The sequence below is a fragment of the Suncus etruscus genome, chromosome 1 (assembly GCF_024139225.1).
Source record: "Suncus etruscus isolate mSunEtr1 chromosome 1, mSunEtr1.pri.cur, whole genome shotgun sequence".
Lineage (NCBI taxonomy): Eukaryota > Metazoa > Chordata > Mammalia > Eulipotyphla > Soricidae > Suncus > Suncus etruscus.
In genome coordinates, this window is record NC_064848.1 from 194,390,111 (window position 1) to 194,412,317 (window position 22,207).

Below are 22,207 nucleotides of genomic sequence, written 5' to 3' on the forward strand. Positions count from 1 at the left end.
CATAATTTTAGTTGTTTCTCTATAGTTACAATGAGTTCTGGCACAATTTATAGGACAGAAAAAATATTTTTAAGCAGAAAAGTAAACTAGGGCATCCAGAGCGGACTCATTATTCCAGATTATTCCATAAGGAGTATTATCAGATTCTAAAATTATCAGCTAAATTTTAATATGGGAATACCTCTAGTGAAAGGAGGTGCTTCACTAAAACAAATCATTTTTATAGGTATATTGCTTTTAAAATATAGATTGTTAATTTCTTACAAAAGGATTCTTTAGCTAGGGAATTACACTAATGGAATACCTATTTGTAAGCCTGTAAAATATTATAATATAAATCAGTCTCAAGTTTTTTGATGAAAGCTTAAATATATCTATTATGAGGAAAAGAGACTTGAAAATAACTTTAATAGATATAGTATTTATCTGATTAAGTATCAAGGGAGGAAAAATGTTAGAAGAATAAACATTAGTAAAAGGGGAAGACCTGTACACTGATGAGAAGGAAGAAGTTGTTAAGACCTATCCTGGTAAATTTTATGAATTCAAGAATAAAGAATAAATTCTATATTTTGACTAATAGACATTTGGGAGAAAGATAATAGTTATCTAGAATAGGATTTCTCAGCTGGGGCCATGTGCCATATGACCATTTTGGAAAGGAGCACAGGTGAAAAACTGCATAAATGGAGGATCACAGCATGATAGTATTGAAGGCCACAGGAAGAAAGCAAGGTCAGAAGTCAGCCACAGTCAAAAAAGATTGAGAAACATTAATTTAAACTAAGGTAGTAATAGAAGAAATGGGGAGAATTTGTTTTAGGTTGATAATCTGAGGAACTGGTCATTAATTTGTTACCGAAGGGATGCGTTAGGAATAAATAAACTGTTTTTTAGGTGCCTAATTAAAATAGATAAGTGAGGGGCCGGAGCGATAGCACAGCAGTAAGGCATTTGCCTTGCACACAGTCAACACAGGACAAACCTGGTTCAAATCCCGTCATCTCATATGTCCCCCAAGCCTGCCAGGAGCGATCTCTGAGCACAGAGCCAGTAGTAACCCCTGAGTGCCGCCAGGTATGACCCCCCCCCAAAGGTGAGTAGCTTGTAAATAAGTACATAATTTTTAATTAAAGAATATCCATCGTAGCATGGAGGTAAAGCCTTTGCCTCACATGCAGAAGATTGGTGGTTCGAATCCCAGCGTCCCATATGGTCCCCTGAGCCTGCCAGGAGCGATTTCTGAGTGTAGAGCCAGGAGGAACCCCTGAGCGCAGCTGGGTGTGACCCAAAAACCAAAAACCAAAAAAAAAAAAAAAAAAAAAAAAGGATATCCATCGTTTTAAAGCATTCAGAAACCTTTAGTGCATTTGTAATGATATACAACAAACCTCCAAAAGAAATCTTACTCTTTTTGTCGGGGGTTGGACTATATCCTAACATGTCTAGGAGCTGTTGTCATTAAGGTTCTGGGAACATCATCTCCAGCACAGCTCTGAAGTCATACAGTGCTAGGGGTTGAACTGGATCACCTGCATGCAATGCATGCACTCCAACCCTTTGAGCTATTTCTCCAATTTCAGAAATCTTGTACTTATTAAGCGGTCACCTCCCATTTAGAGCTTGGAATACTTGTCTACCTTTTCTATGAATTTAGAGAACTAACTACACAAACAACTATCATGACAGTGGTAGTGAGTGAGAAAAGTGGAATCCCTGTCTGGAATACACGCAGAGGGTGGAAGAGGAGGAGGATGGGGGTGAGGCATTAGTGGTGGGAATGTTGCATTGGTAAGGGGGGGGGTTTGTTCTTTTTATGAATGAAACCCAACCTCAAACATGTTTGTAATCATGGTGCTTAAATAAAGATATTATTAAAAATTTGCATATTCTGGACTATTCTTATAAATGGAATTGTAAAATGTGGCCTTTTTATATCTGGTATATTTTGTTCAGGACCACATCTTGAAGTGCTCAGTGGATAATCCAGGGGTTATTACTTGCAGTGCTGAGATGGCTCTGTGGTGCCAGAACCCTGCATGAAGCCCCTGCATGCAAAGCATATGCTCTAGCCCTTTGAGCCATTTCCTTGACCTTGTATCTGGCTTTTTTTATTTACCATAATGTTTTCAAGGTTAATATTATACAATTAACCGAGGTCTTTATTATTATTGCTGAATAACTGCATAGGTATTACATTTGAATAATTTTCATTTTTTAATAAAACTTGAAGTGTGTGTGTGTGTGTGTGTGTGTGTGTGTGTGTGTGCTTGCTTTTTGGTTTGTGGACAATACCCAATAGTGATCAGAGTTTGCTCCTGGCTCTGTGTTCAGGAATCACACTCCTGGTGGTGCTTGGGGGAGGGTTAGCTGTGAGCAAAGTAGGTATCCTACATGCTATTACTATCTCTTTGCCCTGAGACAGTTGTTATTTCTACCTTTTGGCTGCTATGAACAATGCTGTTATGAATATTCATGTTCTGGTATTAGCGTTAAAGTTTGTCTTCAGAGAGGCACACAGCTTGGCAGGCACTCCTTCTGCCAGTTTAGACCTGCCAGAATGGCTGAGAACTACCCTCCCAGCCCAGCACCATATCTCCAAACTCACAGATGAGTGCCTGCTGCTGGAAGAAGTGCACAGATCAGTGTGTGCCCTGGCTCCCATCTCTCCCCTACCTCAGTGCCATGTCCCCCAAATTACAGATGCGCAGAAGTGAAGGATCCATAATCCTAGTCCTGGAGCCATTTCAGAATGCCCTCTTCTCCTTTATTGTAACTGTGTGGTTGATAGGCTGCCATTGTCCACCAGCCTCATACCTTCATACACTTGCTGGGAAACCATGGGATCTCTGGACAGAATTAGCACACCCTGATGACTGCACCTTTTAAACCATACACTGCATATACCTCTTCTTTACACTGCCGAGTCCTAATTTCTCCAACCCTTGGATCTTGTGTGGACTTCGGCTGACTGACCCACATATTTGACTGCAAGTCTGTAGCGGTCCATTGATCTTCCCTATTCATTCATCTTGACTTACATGCTGGGACAGCCCTATCCCTAGCCATACCAACACAGCTTTGGCTACAAAAGCTGTCAGTATTCAGAACTTGAAGGAATTACCATCTAAAGCAAATTGACAGAAGTCTAAGGTAGTCCACAGGCTCATCAAAAACTTTAGCACCGTTTTAGGATGAAATCAGAGTTCATGTTGGTGGAGGGAATGAAGGCGACTCTGGAAGAGAAATTCAATAAACTTAAAACTGATGCAAAATGTTAAAGAATACATTGAATTGAAATTGAAAGATATAAAGAAGAGATGATTTTAGACCAGTCTCTCCAATTAACATTGATGCAAAAATCCTCAGCAAAATCTTAGCAAGTCAAATTCAAAAGCATATAAAAAATCATATAATTAAGTGGGACTCATTCCAGAGATGCAAAAATGGTTCAGCATAAGTAAATCATTTAGCTTAATACACCACTTCAATGAATGGAAAGATAACATCAGTTGAGACAAAGAAATCTTTTGACAAGATCAAAGCCCTCAAGTAGGGTTTTAAGGAATCTTCCTCAAGATAGTAATACTATCTCTATCAAACCCAAAAACAGTATTATTCTCAATTGTTAAAAAGTAAAAACATTCCCTCTGAGATAAGGTACAGGCCAAAATATCTACTATCACTGCTTTTATTCAGTATAATATTAGAAGTTCTAGCAATAGCAGTAAGGCAAGAAAAATAAGTCAAAGGGATCTAGATTGAAAAAGAAATCTTATCACTGTTGGCAGATGGCATGGTAATATATATAGTGTAACCTAAAGAGTCTACCAAAAAGCTCCTAGAGACAAGAAACTAATACATAAAGTCAACACACAAATGTTAATCACATGTTTGTATGAAAATAATGAAGAGAAAGATATCAAAGAACCTACTTCATTCAACATAGTTTACAAAACAAGTATAAGGAACCAACAAAAGATATAAGAACCTATAACATAAAAACTATATGTCACTTATAAAAGAGATAGGAGACCTAAAGAAATGGAAAAATACCCCATGTTCATTAAATGGAAGTATCAATATTGTCAAAATGCCCTTTCTTCTTAAATGTTAACCATTAAAAGAAACTCATTTTACACTTTACTAGTAATGTTTCAACCATGTCAAATTGGAGGAAAGGAAGAATGTAATCGAAATAGTATGATACTGGAATAATGATAGACTCTTTCACCAATGGCTAAGAGTTAAGTATCCAAAGATAAATCCCCAGAACTATGCTCAACTAATTATTGCTAAAGGAGCTGAGTGTATTAAGTGAAGTAAAGATCGCCTCTTCAGCAAATGTTGCTGGGAAAACTGGATAAGCACATTAAAAAAAAATCTGGATTCATATCTCCATTCTCCCGTGCAGAATTCAATTCAAAGTGGATCAAAGACCTTGAAATCAGACCTGAAATTCGACCCAAGTCCATTGAGGAAAATATAGGCATTTCAAGTTCAAGATTGGACTTCAGACAAATATTGGATGATTATGCTGTCCTATATAGGATATAAAGAATCAAAGAAAGGGATTAGGTGGCCCAGAGAGATAACAATGGTGGGTAAAGAACTTGCCTTGCAAACAACTGGTGGAATTTCATCCCCAGAACTCCATATGGTCACATCAGGAGTGATCCCTGAGTGCAGAGTCAGGGATATAACACCCCACCCCCCAAAAAGAAAGGTATTAGATAATCTTAGTGGAAACAAATCCTGAAACATAATTAATAGAACTGGAGTCTGGTGATGGGTGGGATGGGGAATGAGCTGTGGGACAATGGTGGAGGGACTGTGACACCTGGGTAGAAGGATTGGTATAATAGTACTTCAAATATATAACTTAATACTATTGTAAGCTAGAAAACCTCAACTTAAAAATTGAAATTATAAAAGTATATTTGGGGCCGGAGAGATAGCATTGAGGTAAGGCGTTTGCCTTGCATGCAAAAGGATGTTGGTTCAAATCCCAGCATCCCATATAGTCCCCCAAGCCTGCCAGGAGCAATTTCTGAGCATAGAGTCAGGAGTAACCCCTGAGAGCTTGTGGGTATGATCCAAAAACCAAAATTAAAAAATATATATATTTCACTATTTGAAGATATAAACTCTTTATTAATAAGTATATGACTTAAAATATTTTCCCCATTCTTTAGGTTGCCTTTTCATTTTATATTTTTCTTTGCATGCAGAACCTTTTGGTTTGATATGGTCTGTGTTTTTTATGTGCTTATTTTTTCTCATTTCTTATGCTTTTGGCGTCAAGTTAAGATGAGGGCTGGTAGGTACAGCTCAGGACATGAAGCTCACCACATAGAGTGATGAGTGCAGAAATAACTACACTGAAAACTATCATAACAATGTGAATGAATGAGGGAAGTAGAAAGCCTGTCTCGAGTACAGGTGTAGGGGGGTGGGGAGGAGGGAGATCTGGGAAATTGGTGGTGGGAATGTTGCACTGGTGAAAGGGGGTGTTCTTTACATGACTGTAATCATACAACTATAATCATGTTTGTAATCACGGTGTTTAAATAAAGATAAAAAATGGAAAAAAAAAAAGCACACATACATACCACCACCAAAAACTAATTTTATGGAGCTTTTCCATTAGTTTTCTTATAGGAGTTTTCTAATTTGTTTTTTCCTTTTGGTCTCTGGCCCATATCTAACTGAGCACAGGACTTAATCCTGGCTCTGTTAACTCTGGCCATGTGTCAGATTTTATGCTTTACCAAAATTTTTATTACTATAAATTTGTAATAAAATTTAAAACCAGAATGCCTCTGCCTTTGTTCCTCTTACTCAAGATTGTTACAGTTTTCAGGATCTTTTGTAGTTCCATTTGGATTTGGGGTATTTTATATATCTTTTCAAAATGCCATAAAATTTTCGTGCAGATTGCATTGTCTATATACAGTACTGGATAGTATGGATATTTTAACCATACTCTTCTATAAACATAGGTTACCTTCCCATTTATTTGAAATTTTTTCAGAGTGCTTTAAATGACCTTTCACCTTCTTAATTTAAATTTTTTGGGGTTCAGTGGGTACAGGTGGCAGTGCTCAGGACTTCCTCCTGGCTCCGCACTCAGAGATCACTCTTGGTGGTGCTTGGGGGACTCTTTGTGGTGCGGGAAATCAATCTCGGTTGGCTGCATGCTAGGCAAATGCTCTACAAATTTTTTGTAAATAGTTTATTCTTTCATGTTAAACATAATACTTTAAGTACTGTGTTTTATTACATAATCTATCTATTGTGAGACTTTCTCAAAGTTTTTCTGATTTCCTTTTTTCATTCTTTTTTGCTACTAAGGGTTATCTATTATTATACATGAGAAATTGGGAAATATTTTGAGATCTATTATGATAATGTCTTCCTCTAAGAAGATTTATGTTTGTTTTTGGCAGGCATTTGCTATTCAAGGTTGCCTTGATTTATTGTCATGGTAGACATTTGAAGCTGAACACTAATCTTTTAAAGGCAGTCTAATTTTAGTTCATAATCCCAGAAGATAGCTTTTTGGACTTCCAGATACGAAAATGCTAAAGTATAAACATTTTCCTCTAACTCATTGGTTCTCTCTGTATTGTAATATTTCTTCCCTCAGATCTATAAAACTGTCATATAGTTTCTTATCCTTTTGGATGCTACTAACTGAAAATTCTAGCCTTATTTTTCATCATCAGGAAAGATTCTGAAATATATAATCTGTCATTACAAGAAAAATGCATATGAGGAAATAATCAGCCTATATCTTAACTTCTTTTAAAATTGGTTGAAGCAGATTATCAAAGATCCCGCTATAAGGGCCCGGAGAGATAGCACAGCAGCGTTTGCCTTGCAAGCAGCTGATCCAGGACCAAAGGTGTTTGGTTCGAATCCCGGTGTCCCATATGGTTCCCTGTGCCTGCCAGGAGCTATTTCTGAGTAGACAGCCAGGAGTAACCCCTGAGCACCGCCGATTGTGACCCCCCCCCCAAAAAAAAAAAGATCCCACTATAATAATGTCAGTCCTACCCAGTTTTTTTTTTTTTTTGGTGTTTTTTCTTTTGTTCTGGTCAGCCTCATGCAAAGCAGTTGCCCTACCCTGCTTTACTATACTCAATATTGTCTTGAGGATGCGGATTAAGAAACAGATACTGGGACTTTGTTAGCAATAGCTATTTAATTTTCATTAATTTTCATGCAGGTGAATATTGGCTTCATGTTCTTAGCGTAAGACATTGAAGACCATTGCTATAATTGTAACTCTTATTATACATTGTACTGGAATTCTTTTCTTTCAATGTATTGTTCATGAAATTGTGAGCTTCTCCTAAGGAGGAAACTCGATTTTATTTAAGTTCACATTCCTTGTACTATAATTGGAATGAAGTACCTAGAATGTATCCAAATGGATGGATAAATTTGTTAACAATACTTGGCTTTTCAAAATGAAAATCAGCAGCAATGTAAGCCATTTTGTGACAGTGTATATCCAGAGAATAACTTTTGATGGAGACAGAAGAATCTTTTCTTACCAGTCCTTTTGTTCCACCCCCTTCTAATAGGTGGCATCTCCACAGAAAGCGACTGTGCTTTTGAGCCAGACTATGCCGTCCCACCACTACCAGTGAGTGAAGGTATGCAGCACATTCGGATTATGGAGGGCATGTCCCGCTCTCTTCCGTCCTCCCCCTTACTCACACATCAGTCTATCAGTGTTCGGCTCCAACCTGCCAAGAAGTTAACTGGTAAGAACTTTCCTAAGTTGAGTATGTTTAAGAGGGAACTTGAGAGTATGACTTTTTAAAAAAAAATTATATCAGATATGTTTGTGTGTAGGATTTTCCTTCTTTACCTTTTTAATTTACAAAACTGTTGGAAATTGGATTATTTTCTGATTTTAGAAAATTAGAATTGTACTCATTTTGACATTTTCATATATTCATTTTCTAAATGATACATCTGTGTAGACACATTTTTCTAGGATTACAGGAAATTTCCAGTTTTGCCAGAATATGCCGTTGTTCAGATTTCATTCATCAACTTGTGCATGTCTTACTAACAAATGGAAATATTGTAATTTTAAGATAGTAAGAATTTGATAGTTTAACAAAGGTGATATTTTATTTGAAATCCCAATTTGTATATTTCATACTTGATTTTGACAACTAATATAGTTTCCTCCCCACTGTAAATATCTACATGGTTTTTGGGCTATTAATGTTAATTCTTAATTCATAAATTGTGAATTGCATTAATTTTAATTAATTAAAATTATATTAGTCTTAATATAATTTTATATATTGCCCAATTCAATGAAGTTATTATTTGTGAAATTTTCTTTTTTTCATTGCATTTTTGAGTCACACCTGGCAGTACTCAGGACTTACTCCTGTCTCCACAATTAGGGATCACTCTTGGTGAGCTCAAGGGGTCCTGTGGGGTGCCAGGAATCAAACCATGGTGACCATGATGTACAAAGCAAGCACCCTACCTGCTTTACTATCACTTAAGCTATCACTGAACTTTTCTTTATTAGATTAACTTTGTTTTAAGTTGTTTTTGTAAACAATTTTTAATATGTCTAGTGATATTTATGTACAAGAATATATAAGCCTGGGTCATTTGCTACTTTAAAAAAAACTATTTAGATATCCAGTGTCAGTAAATTGACTGTAGTTGACAGGTTATGAATGTCTGGAAGGAAGAAACTTCTAAAAAATATATTGACTATTTCTGGTGGGTTAGCATTGATTGGTTAAGAGAGGACTAGTCTATTTTTATTCATCAATGAAATTTCCATAACTATAACTTTCATTAAGAGTCCTCAGTGTACAAAGTGTACAAGCCATAAATATCATGTCTTTTTTATGGTATGTGTTTTTTGGCATCTTCAAATAGTTAAGTTTGATTCTTTGGTCAGTAGAGACAGAATTGGCAAAATAGTCCAATAATGATGAAAACACTTAGTCTCTTTTAATCACTAACAATAATATACATTTTCTGAGATTGGGCTTAAGTAAAATTTCATTGCCTACAAATTCCTCCTCTCTTTCTTGATGTTAATCACTAAAATACCAGTCACCAGATCAAATGTCTATCAAATTATACACCTCATTTTACCACCCACATTGACAAAAATAGCAAGAAATGTTGATTCATAATGTGAGCTGAATTGCTTGAGATTTACTATTCCATTTGCTATCCTAAGTAAAATTTCAATTTAAGTAGCCACTTTTATTAAAAGATAAAATTTAGTCAATAACAAAGTGAGGAACATGCCTGACTTCATAGAGGTTATACAGGAAAACAGCAATAATAAAGGAAGCAGTATAGTTCTTTCTACATAAATTGATTTAACTGTGTGATGTTAAAAGTATATATATTCTTTAAGAAAATTTGATTGGGAGCTGGAGAGATAGCATGGAGGTAGGGTGTTTGCCTTGCATGCAGAAGGATGGTGGTTTGAATCCTGGCATCCCATATGGTCCCCCTGTGCCTGCCAGGAGCGATTTCTGAGCATAGAGCCAGGAGTAAACCCTGCGTGCTACCGGGTGTGACCCCCTCCCAAAGAAAAGAAAGTTTGATTTATTTAATTATTTTGTTTTGGGGTCATACACAGGGATGTTCATGACTTACTCCTGGCTCTACACTCAGAGGTTGGTCCTGCAGGGCAAGGCTTCAGGGACCATAGGGAATACTGGGATGGAAACTGTGTCAGCCAGGTACAAGGCAGGTTCCCTTATCACCTGTACTCTGGCCCATAAAATAGTTTTATTTATTTTGAAGAAATTGTTAGGAATCTCAGAATTTGAAAGTTAATTTCTGAGTAAAAATGAATTTCTTTCCTAAAAGAGGTTGCAGTGAAATTTTTTCTGAGGCCAGTTTTCTGCCAGGTGAAGCAGAGGATAATACTTGAAACTTGGTGGTGTGTGCAATAAATCCTATAGACAAATAGTTGTTAAGCTATATCCCTGAAATACTATGATATGTAATAAAACATTTTTAAGGGAAGAGAGAACTTTCTGGTTTACCGTTTGGTCCTTAGCACTGCATATAGTCCCTGAGCACTGCCAGGCATCACCCCAATACCCCTACCGCTACCCCCATAAGTTTTTATTAACCTGGAATTAAATTATTTTGGAATATAAAGTAAAAATAAGGAAATTATTTATTAATTTCCTTTCCAATTTATCTTTTGTCATAAGTGAAAATAATGTTAGCTGCATGGATAAAGCTAACTGTGAGAAAATATCCTCTATGGAATGATTCTTAGTAGAATGTTAGATTTGGTTCAGCTATTAGAACTACACTTAATAGTTATTTCCATTCAACTTCCCTTATAGTTCTTGTATTTATATTACTGACCATACTGAGTGAGTGTGGGCAAAATAGTTATGGCCAAAAAAATCTTTTTTTCCTTTCTCACTTTACAGATATGTAATTCTGTATTTGCTATAATCAAAATAGTTGGATCATTATTCTGCTGTATTTTTCACTGAATAACTCAATAGATAAGCTCTTTTGGTTTTAGAGTAATTAGGAATGCTGGTAATTAAATTAAAAATGTTGAATTCAGAGAGACTGGATGGTGGACAGGTGGTTATATAACCTTTGTGCTCATATTATATTAATATCTAGATATTTCACACAGGTATGGATCAGTGAACAAAAAGATCAGCTCCAAGTATAATTTGGAGCGTAAAACACTGATTTGTGTAAAGATCCTAAGAGAGTGTCTGACATAGGGTAACTTATACGTGTTAACTACATTTTATTATTAACATTTAAAGATATTTTGTTGAGTAGAATTCCATCAGTTGTGTTAAGTGAGTTTGGAATCTTTAGAAAGTGACCTTTTATTATTTAATTACCCTTCATTTTTTTCTGTTTTTCTGATTGGTAACCTTTGACTACTGATACCAATGGATTATTACGTAGTTTCTGGGAAAAAATCTTTTTGTCATGATTTATAATTCATTTGCAATTTAGAATGTAATTGGATTGACTGCATGTCAGTCCAGTCTGTATAGTTAATAACTCAACAATTATCAATCTCATGCTGCAGCTCAATTATTTTAGATGTCAGCTGTGGCCAAAATATTCTTTTCATCATAGATAAAATGAGAACATTAACTTGTTACTGAGATATTCTGGCAGTGATTACTGCATTCAAAATATTTGTTATGAAATTTATTAGGAAAAATTTACAAAATACAGGATTGCTGTAGAAGTTTTATTATTGAAAAATATAGGGTTTTTTGGTGGGAAAATTATTAAGCAAAATCTAGTATAAAGTAACAAATTAATGTTAATCTTCTCATTTTTCCCTCTGAAAAAGGAAAGCGCATTATCTTTTTTTGTTTTGAGGCCACACCTGACAGTCTTCAAAGCTATATCTGGCTCTGTGTTGGGGTGCTACTCTGGTTCTACACTTTGGAATTGTTGGAAGTGCTCTTCAGGGAGCCGTGCACAGTAGAACCTCCTACATGCCCAGCATGTCCTCAGTCCTTGAGCTGCTATTTCTCCAGCTCAAAATTTTGTATAATCTTGAGAGAATTGTTGAAAAGTTAAGTTGGATATCTAAAAAGTTTAGAGTATTAGCCTACACGTTGTGATATATTTCATTGTGTATAGAATAATACTGTACCATGTAACTTCCAACTTCAGGAAAGGTCATTATATTATCCTTCTATAATGTTTGTATTTTGTGGATTTTTTTATTTAAAATATGGTTGATTTTTGGTATTCTAATTTCTACACTGATATAGTATATTAAATATGTTAAATGCTAAATTAGAGGTGTATATGAAGACTAATTTTTTTGAAATAAAAGTATTAAACTAGGTCTGAGTCCTGTTTGACTATTCTTTCTGATTCTGTTTCTCTAGGTTTTGTGTGTGTGTGTGTGTGTGTGTGTGTGTGTGTGTGTGTGTGTGTTTATCCTTCCTTTTGATATACAGCTTCTCTGAGCCCAGGTAGGGTTCAGTGGACCACATGTGTTGCTAGTCAGCTATGTGCAAGGCAAACACCTTACCTTCCACACTCTCTAGCTCCTCCATTTCCCTAGTTTTATAGGGTAAAGATTTTGATGTTTTAAACTCCCAGGTTTACTTGGTGATAGGAAAAGGAACCTTTGTTTCTATTTTTTGGCCCTGGAGAGGTTTTCCCTATAGTCTTCAAAACCAAGAGCAAAGAATATTTGTGGGGGGTATTACTTAATTCAGCTTACATCATTTTTCATTATCATGAGTCACTAGTGTTAAAGAAAAATCAGAACTGGGTATTAGATAAAGTAGTAAACATTAGGTTTTTGTTTAGAACTATTGCTACAGGGGAAAAGAGACCTCAATATAGAACTGAGCTCAGTTTCAAGTACAGTGATGAGATCTCAGAATTTATAGCCATAGAGCATAGTTGGTAGGAGAGTTGTATTAGATGGAAAACTACAAATAAACTTCCAGCAATGGGGGGTTTTCCCCTCAATTGACTTAGCAAGATTCTTATTATAAGAATGCTAGATCAATGATGAGGCATAGTAAACAAGAGGACATAGAGTAACCCTACTAAATTTTAGTTAAGGGAGAATTTGGTAGGTTTGTGTGTATTGATCTCTAAACAGCATCATACATTATTAAATAAAGAATTTATTTGGGAGGCTTGGGAGATAGTATAGGGCAGTGATGGCTAACCTTTTTGAGCCTCAGTGCCCAAACTGCCACACAATGCCCGGTCCTCCCAGTGGCCAGTCCGGCCCTGTTGCCAGGTGAGCTGCAAAGCAGACACTGGCACACTCCTCCTGCAGCGCCGCATACCTTAATTGCAGGCTCCTCCCCGCATGCCAGCTGCAAGGCCTTCTCGTGCCACAGGTTCGCCATCAGAGGTATAGGATTTATTAGCAAAGTATGTACTTTATCTTGATAGACCCCACCTCCAACCCTGAGCATCAACAGTTGTAGCCTTGGAGACCTGCAACATCACCAGGAGATATATTTCTGGTGATCCTCAAGCATTGATGTGGCTTTGGTGGTCCCAGGCACTATCTGGGTCCTGAAGTGACTCTGGGCTCCCTGAACACTGCTTGGGAGCTCCCCCTGAAACCACTGCCTTTAAAATATAATTATTTTTGATATTTATACACCCCTGATTTACAGCCTAATTAAACCTGTTCTTTTATTATAGGAAGTAGTTTGTATTTGGAAGTTGCTAATGCAAGATTTAAGTCTTATTTATTGAAGTGTTTATAACAAGATTGTTAATTGCAGCTATGGTATTTTCTATTGAAATATAGTACTTGTTTCTAAATTTATTGAATCACTCACTACTGAACGAAGTTTGCAAGAATAAACTTACCGTATATACTTGAATATAAGCCAACCCGAGTATACCCCCTAACTTTACCCTAAAAAACTAGTAAAACTTAATGACTCATTTTGCCGAGGTGCAAAAGTCAGCATCCACTGGTAAATTTCAAAAATAAAAATATATACCCAAAACAATTACAATAATTGAGGATTCAGTAAATGATTACATTTTATAATACATGATTGTTTGATATACTGTATTCCATTAACATACCACATTAACCCATAGTATTCAGTGACAACTTTAATAAAGTGAATAAACCATTTAAGACAATAAAGCGGGTCCGGTGCGGTGGTGCTAGAGGTAAGGTGTCTGCCTTACAAGCGTTAGCCAAGGAAGGACCATGCTCGATCCCCCGGCGTCCCATATGGTCCCCCCCCAAGCCAGGGGCAATTTCTGAGTGCTTAGCCAGGAGTAACCCCTGAGCATCAAACGGGTGTGGCCCCCCACCAAAAAAAAAATAGGCAATAAAGCATTGCAAATAAATGGTTAAAAATCCTGAATCCTTATACTCCAAAAACCCCTGATTATAAAGATTCAGGATTTATAAACATTTATTTACACGATTCTACTGCCTTAAATGGGGTTTTCACTTAATTAAATGTGCCATTGAATATTGTGGGTTAAGTAGTTGAGTGGCATACAGTTTAGTTCAGCTGCCTACCCCTTCAGCTCAGCTTCAACTTGTTGACTGAACTAAAGCACCACCCCCTCCAGCAGACAGCAGAAGAGGACTGGAAACTATGTTGATTCAGTGTGTGTGCACCAAATCAAATAACCTGTGTGACTTGAGTATAAGCCTAGTTCAGGTTTTTCAGCACAAATTTTGTGTCAGAAAAACTTGGCTTATACATATATATATATATATATATATATATATATATATATATATATATATATATATATATATATATTAACAGAAAAATAACCAGCTTAACATTTTACAATTTTCTCAGGTTAGATAACTGTTTGGAGGCCTTCACACATATAAAACTATGTGCTTTATGATAGAAAATTTGAGTGATTTTGACTCTTGGAAAAACTGTATTATGTTTGACTTCAGATAACTGCACAAGCACTGGTTTTAGGTTTTTTTTTTTTGTTTTGTTTTGTTTTGTAGACTTGAAACAAGACTTAATATTGAGCCTCCTCACACATTTCTCAGCTATGAATCCAGTGTAAGAAACATAAATACAGTGGAAATAAATAGGCCGTGCTTCTAAAACAGATAGATTCTCAACATTTCCTCTCACTGTTTGCTTTATATTGAGTTAGTTAATTCATGATTCTTTTGGTTTTCTTTAATCAAAAAAATGATATGTTACTGCAACATACCATATTTTCCAGCATATAAGATGATCATGAAAAGCTTCTTAAAAGTTGGGGGTCATCTTATATGCCAGTATAAGGCATGCTGAAACTTACTCCAGCTCCTGGGACGATTGATCCGCCCCACTCTTACTGTTGGCATCCCTCTGTTCAGCTTTTATTGGACAAATAGGAGGCACTCTGTCTCCCTCTGGCTGTCCTATTAATCACTACACCCCAGCTAGCTGCTCTTTTTTTTTTTTTTTTAATTAAAACACTGATTACAAACATGACTGTAATTGGGTTTAGGTCACAAAAAGAAAACCCTCTTCATCAGTGCAACATTCCCACCACCAATTTACCTCATATCTCTCCACTCATACCCCCTGCCTGTATTCGACACAGACATTCTACTTCTCTCACTCATTAACATTGTCATGGTAGTTGTTAGTGTTCTAACTGCACTCACCCTTCCTTGAGGTGAGCTTTATATTGAGAGCCAGTCCTTCTGGCTTTCATCTCTGGGCATTATTACAATAATGTTTTTTATTTTTCTTAAAACCCATAGATAAGTGAGACTATTCTGTCTGTGTGTGTGTGTGTGTGTGTGTGTGTGTGTGTGTGTGTGTGTGTCCCTCTGACTTATTTCACTCAGCATAATAGTTTTCATGTCCATCTATTTTTTTTTTTTTTTTGGTTTTTGGGTCACACCCGGCAGTGCTCAGGGGGTTACTCCTGGCTCCATGCTCAGAAATCGCTTCTGGCAGGCTCGGGGGACCTTCTGAATGAAAGGCAAACGCCTTACCTCCATGCTATGTCTCCGGCCCCCATGTCCATCTATTATAGGAAAATTTAATGACTTCATCTCTCCTGACAGCTGCATAATATTCTATTGTGTATATGTACCACAGTTTCTTTAGCCATTCATCTGTTGAAGGGCAACTTGGTTATTTCCAGAGTCTGGCTATTGTAAATAGTGCTGTGATGAATATAGGTGTGAGGAAGGTATTTTTGTATTTCGATTTTGTGTTCCTAGGATATATCACTAGGAGTGGTATAGCTGGATCATATGGGAACTCAATGTCCAGTTTTTGAGGAATCTCCATATTGTTTTCGATAAGGGCTGGACTAGGTGGAATTCCCACCAGCAGTGAATGAGAGTTTCTTTCTCCCTACATCCTCACCAGCACTACTATTCTTAGTCTTTGTGATGTGTGCCAGTCTCTGAGCCAGCTGCTCTTGGAGGAGCCCTCTCCCTGATCTCAATGTAGATGTTTTATGTTTACATATTTCATGACAAATAGCCTTATGTTTATAAGTGACAGTTTTCCAGGTAAGTACATGCATGACATAAGCATTTGAATTAAAATTTTCATATTGAAATCAAATCTTACGTTTTTTTAATTTCCATTTGGTGTGTGTTAAAAGAGAGGTAGAATATAGCCCCAAACCTATATTTTAACAGGAAAAGTAGAGGGTTGTCTTAAACACCCAGTCATCTTATATAACAGAAAATATGGTAAATACAGATAAAAGATAAAAGAAAAAGATACAAGAAAAAGATAAAAAAAATGGAGGTCAGATTTGTGAACTTTAGTTGTATTAAAATCTTCATAGCCAGTTTCTCAGTGATCTGGGAACCACACAGTAAGAAATAGCAAGTACCTCTTTAAATATTGCAAATTTTCAAGTATCCAGATTTACCTCATCAGTCCCACTTCAGAAATTCTGAGTCAGTATACCTAGAGCTCAAGAATCTGTATTTTTAGCTCTCTCTCTTGCTCACTAAAGTTTTCTTGTTTTGATGAGTTACCTTAGATAACTTATTTTTCTAGTATCAAGAATTTGTCTATAAATTTATATTAAATCACAGAATACATTAAATTCCTTACAGGAGCATATTTTAAAATTATTTATTGTTGAACTTAATCTAACCTTTCTTAATGACTGAGTTATTTTTATGAACATGGAAAACTAAACTACAGTTTAGACAACCTAATGAAGACACAGTCATTTGCTTTTACCATTTTTCTCTTTTTTTCTTTTAATCATATTCTCTCGCTTCTTAGTTTTTAGTACTCTATTTTTATCTGCAGTTCTTCGTTGTCTTCTAATTTGGGCTTACTTATGTGGAATTAAAAATTACATTACTAAACCTGTTGACCTGGTTATGAAATTTATCAGGATGTTCTTTTGATCAGCTACTCTGGTGAGGATCAGCAGCAGAAAGGCACTTCTGAACTCAAATTCTCACATTTTATGATCTAACAGAATTCAATCAAGCATGTGTAGTATTATTATAAGAAACCTTGACAGTACTTTTCAGTAGAACTGTGCATCATCGCTACCTATTTATAAGAAATCTTTCTTTATAAATGTACTCTTAGTTTCCTGTTTTCTTGTACCTCTCTAAAATGTCTATTATTTTTCACTTTTTTCTCAGGGGGATTAATTTTTTCTTGGGGAAGGAGTCATATTAGCAAAATTGTAACATTTTTTACAAATGAGAATAATTCATGTAATTTTCCTTGGAAGTTGTTTTCACTTCATCTGAAAAGCCAAAAAGATTTCCAAAATTTCTTTCAAAGTTTTGTAAAATTGATAAGTTAATGAGGTGGTTAGTTTTCTATTGTTGTTGTTGTTTTTGTTGTTGTTTGATTAGGGTCTTGGGCATAAGAAAAAAAATTGTCCAGGCTAATCTAATCAGAAATGCATTTAGTAATGGATTATGATGGCTTTCAAAATCTTCACTAGAGCCAAAACAGGGCCACCTGGAACTGGAGCCTCCTTATAATCTCAAAGGAATGCTAACATCTGTATCACAATTAGTGCCAAGGAACCAGGCTCCATTTATGGAGTTTGCAGCAGAGTCCACCTGCCCTTGAATGTCATCTACTCACTTTCTCATTGAAGGCATGAAAAAGTACCTACGAGGTCACATATCTCTACTTTAACTTGAGGAAATCTAAAAAATAATTAATATGTATATTTTTTAATTTCCAAATATATTAATATAGGAAAACAAGTTAAAAAGAGATTGAGTAAATCAGTTTATGCTACCTTTCCTTGTAGTTTTCATGTAGATTTTGAGCCTACTATTTGCCTATTTTTACTCTGTTATTAACATAGTCATGATGATATTTGGGGGAAAAAATCTGCCCAATTTAGAGATACTTTTGAGCTGCATGAATACACAGTGAATTAATAGAATTGGTCCATTTAAATGGCCATGTTTTAAACATTTCTTGTATGCCTTCTCAATAATTTCAGTGGTGTTAACTAATAACTGATAATACATTGAATTGTATTTTTTTTTTTTAGTATACCTCTTAATGATACTTTGGTACTTAGAGTTGAATCATTGGTTTCCATTTGTGATTTGAACTACTTGACATTTAAAAAATTGATGCTATTTTTGTCAATATAATTTTTAAAGTATAGGTTTATAAGTGATCTTAATGCAACCTTTAAGTAACTTTGGCGACAATCATAGTATGTATCATTTTACTCATTGTAATTTTTAGTAGGTAATGATAAGTGTTGAAATGAATTTATTTTCTTTTAATAAAAACTTGAAATCTATTCCCAAAGACTATTAACATTTTCTACTCTGCTTTTTGCCCTAACAATTGCAGGTATAAGAATTCTCTTTTGAATTAAATATTTTATATTCATACTTAGTTTTTAATTTTGTGTTTTACTTGGGGGGATCTACACCAAGTGGTGATCAGGGACTGTGGTCTGGGGTCACTCCTGGCAGTGCTTGGGGACTATATATGGTGCTGGAGATCAAATCCATTCCTCCTGTTTGTCAGACATATATGCAGCCCACTGAACTATCTACCTATACTTGATGCTTTAGTTCTGTCAATACCACATACCAGTATAAGTACAAATATCATATAATCTATACAATATAAAATTACTGTTGGTTTCAAATTATATTTTTTCTATTAATTCATTTTGTAAGATATTGTGTTTTAAGTTTTATTTAAATTATAGATAGGTAAGTCTTTCTAAATGCAGACCTACTAGATTTCCCTGCATAATTATTATCACCACAGCATAACCATCATACCCTATATTTTGAGTAAAACGGCACAGTTCTTAAAGATATCATAGAATGGGCACATCTGCACATTTTGGCAAAAGGGGAAAATGCAGCATAAGGTCATCTATATGCAGTGAAATGAGATATATGGAAAGAAATATTAAAATGAATTCCAACAGGTAAAAAAATTAAAAGTTAGCAATAGAACTGGAAGATAGCTCAGTGGACTGGAGTACACTTTTTATGCAGAATCCCTTGAGTAGATCCTTAGTTCCTGTTAGAGTGGCTTCCCCAAACAGAACAAAACAGCCCAAGAATCTAGGTCATCATGGAATCTGGGCCCTCTTTATTACTCAGAATAGCACTTTGCCCCTAGGTTAGGAGACATGCAAACTGGAAAGGAAAAAGGCACTTAGCTACCCCAGTTTGGCTCCACCCAGCTCTGGTTCCAAGAAACAGGAATCTCTGTATTGGGTCCTCCTGGTTACTCAGGCTCACCATTTTTCACTCTTGGGTCGCAACTCTGGGAAAGCATGCAACCAGTATGTGGCTGCACATTTATTCATCTCTACATATTTCACTGTAAATATTCAAAGACATCCTAACTCTAGACACTAAGCCTTACAAAAGCACACAAGGGGACTGGAGAGATAGCATGGATGTAAGGCATTTGCCTTTCATGCAGAAGGTCATCAGTTCGAATCCGGCTTCCCATATGGTCCCCTGTGTTTGTCAGGAGCAATTTCTGAGCATGGAGCCAGGAGTTTCCCCTGAGCAATGCGCGTGTGACCCAAAACACACACACACACACACACACACACACACACACACACACACACACACACACACACACACACACACACACACAAAGCAAAACAAAAAATTTCAAAAAAAAAAAAGTAAAACAAAAGCACACAAAACACCTCTGCACTGCAAAAATGATAATGATAAAGCAAGGAAGAACCCCCTTGTACGTAAAGAATTAATAATAACGAGTTAATAACCACTGATAAATATGTTAGAGAGGAAATATTGAGAATGCCTTCAGGATCTCGAACAATGGAACAAAAGGCCAATAAAACATGAGGATATGAGAGAAGATGAGGAAACAGCAAGCAGAAATGACAAAACTAAAGAGTTTAGTAGATTATGAGGTTCTCAGTTTGCAATTTCACATACGAAACCAGACCAAGTCATGGGAAATAGTACATTTCAGCCAGGGGTTGTTGAGCAGCTTCTTGGATCCTACTAAGCCAGCCAACCTTCTAGTCCTCTGCTGCTTTCCCTGCCTCTTTTATTAGTCAGATTTTAACATAAATCACCCGAGGGTCGGGGTTGATGTAATTAAGGGTACTGGTGATAATTAACTCAGAAAAGGTGATTTTCTTTTTGGCTTTTTTTTGGCCACACCTGGTGACAGTGACCCTTAGGGGTTACTCCTGGCTACCCACTCAAATTGCTCCTGGCTTAGGGGACCATATGGAATGCTGGGAATCAAACTCAGGTCTGTCCTGCGTCAGCCGCATGCAAGGCAAACGCCCTACCACTGTATCATCACTTAGGCCCCATAAAAGGTGACTTTAACTCAGGAAAAAGTGACTATATGGCTCTATAACAACATAGGCGAATAAAAATAAAACTCACTAGAAGGCCTCAATAGCAGAGTAAGAATAGCTGAGGACAAAAATCAGTGAGATCCAAATGAGATTCAGGAAACCTCCAGACAACACAGAAGTTGGGGGCAAGTAAGAAAACCTCAAAATAAATGAACAGCTGACAAGAGAACTTTGGGATGAATTAAAGGGGAACAGCATAAGAATCATTGGGGGCACCAAAGGGCCAGGAAGGCATCCCTGATGAAAGAAACAACAGTCAAAGATAATCGCTGAGATTTCCCAGAACTGGAGAGCGCATGTGTCCAGATGAAGAAGGCCTCAACGGTACCAGGTAAAAGATCCAAATAAAAATACTCCAAAGATACATCCTAATAAGAATTACAAAAACCATAGTTTGAAATAGAATAATGAAAGAAATAGATACAAAGGAATTTCCTTTAATATTTGCCGCAGATTTAGCAAACAAAACTCTCAGGCCTGAAGACAGCAGTAAAATATAGTGGAAAAAACTCAGTGAAATGAATACCTCACCAAGAATACTTTACCCAGCCAAACTTGTTCAGATTTGAAGAAATGATACACAACTTAATAGCAACAACCCAGGAACTTCATAGATGTAAAGTGAGTTTGTTTTTTTTTGGGGGGGGGGCACACCCGTTTGATGCTCAGGGGTTACTCCTGGCTATACGCTCAGAAATCGCCCCTGGCTTGGGGGAAACATATGGGACGCCGGGGGATCGAACCGAGGTCCGTCCTATGCTAGCGCTTGTAAGGTAGACACCTTACCTCTAGCGCCACCTTCCTGGCCCCGTAAAGTGAGTTTTTTTTACCAGGACTTCCCCCAATGTAGTTAAACCTATTTACCACAAGCCCACAGCAAATGTATATACTCAATGGGGAAAAACTAAAAGCATATCTGTAAGATCAGGCACAAGACATAGTTGCTCATTTTAATATTATCACTTAATATTATAATTATATAATTAATTATAATATTACAATTATATATACTTATAATATCACTTAATATTCAATAAATACTGGAGGTACTTACCATAGCAGTTGGACAAGAAAAAGATACCAAGGGCATCCAGATAGGAAAGGAAGAGGTCAAACTCACTATTTTTGAATGATGTGGGTCAGCTACATAAAGACCAGCACCTTACTCCTGTACTGTTTCTCTGGCCCAGGACATTGCTTTTTAAAGGTGAAAAGTATTAAAGCTTGAAAGCTATATAAATAATTTTTTTCATTGTTCAGGTTGTTCTGTGATTTACACCAGGAAACTAGACACAGTTTTAAGCCACAGTTCCTAGAAAGTTTATTTAACTACTTGACTCTGTCCTCCAGTTCTGAAATATGAAGTTAAAATGTGTCAAATATTGGGGCTGGAAAGATAGCACAGCTGTAGGGTGTTTGCCTTGCACGCAGCTGATTCAGAACAGATGGTGATTCGAATCGCGGCATCCCATATGGTCCCCCATGCCTTCCAGGATCGATTTCTGACCACAGAGCCAGGAGTAACCCCTGAGTGTCACTGATGTGACCCAAAAACCAAAAAAAAAGAAAGAAAGAAAGAGAGAGAGAGAGAAGGAAAGGAAGGAAGGAAGGAGGGAGGGAGGGAGGGAGGGAGGGAGGGAGGGAGGAAGGAAGGAAGGAAGGAAGGAAGGAAGGAAGGAAGGAAGGAAGGAAGGAAGGAAGGAAGGAAGGAAGGAAGGAGAAAAATTGTCAAATATTGAACATAAGGGCCAAATAATATTTGTTCTTTAAGACTTCTCAGTCATAGAACATCATGAAAGGAAATTAATATTAATGATTTAAAAGTCTTTTAATGACTCAA

The 22,207-nt window shown here is 36.5% G+C and overlaps 1 protein-coding gene across 1 annotated transcript in view; it reads left to right on the forward strand.

The window, feature by feature from the left end:
• TANC2 (tetratricopeptide repeat, ankyrin repeat and coiled-coil containing 2) overlaps positions 1-22,207 on the forward strand; it is a 340,845-nt gene that overhangs the window by 90,244 nt on the left and 228,394 nt on the right. The window contains 1 exon segment of the mRNA XM_049778821.1: positions 7,593-7,775. Coding sequence (XP_049634778.1) covers positions 7,593-7,775 — 183 coding nt within the window.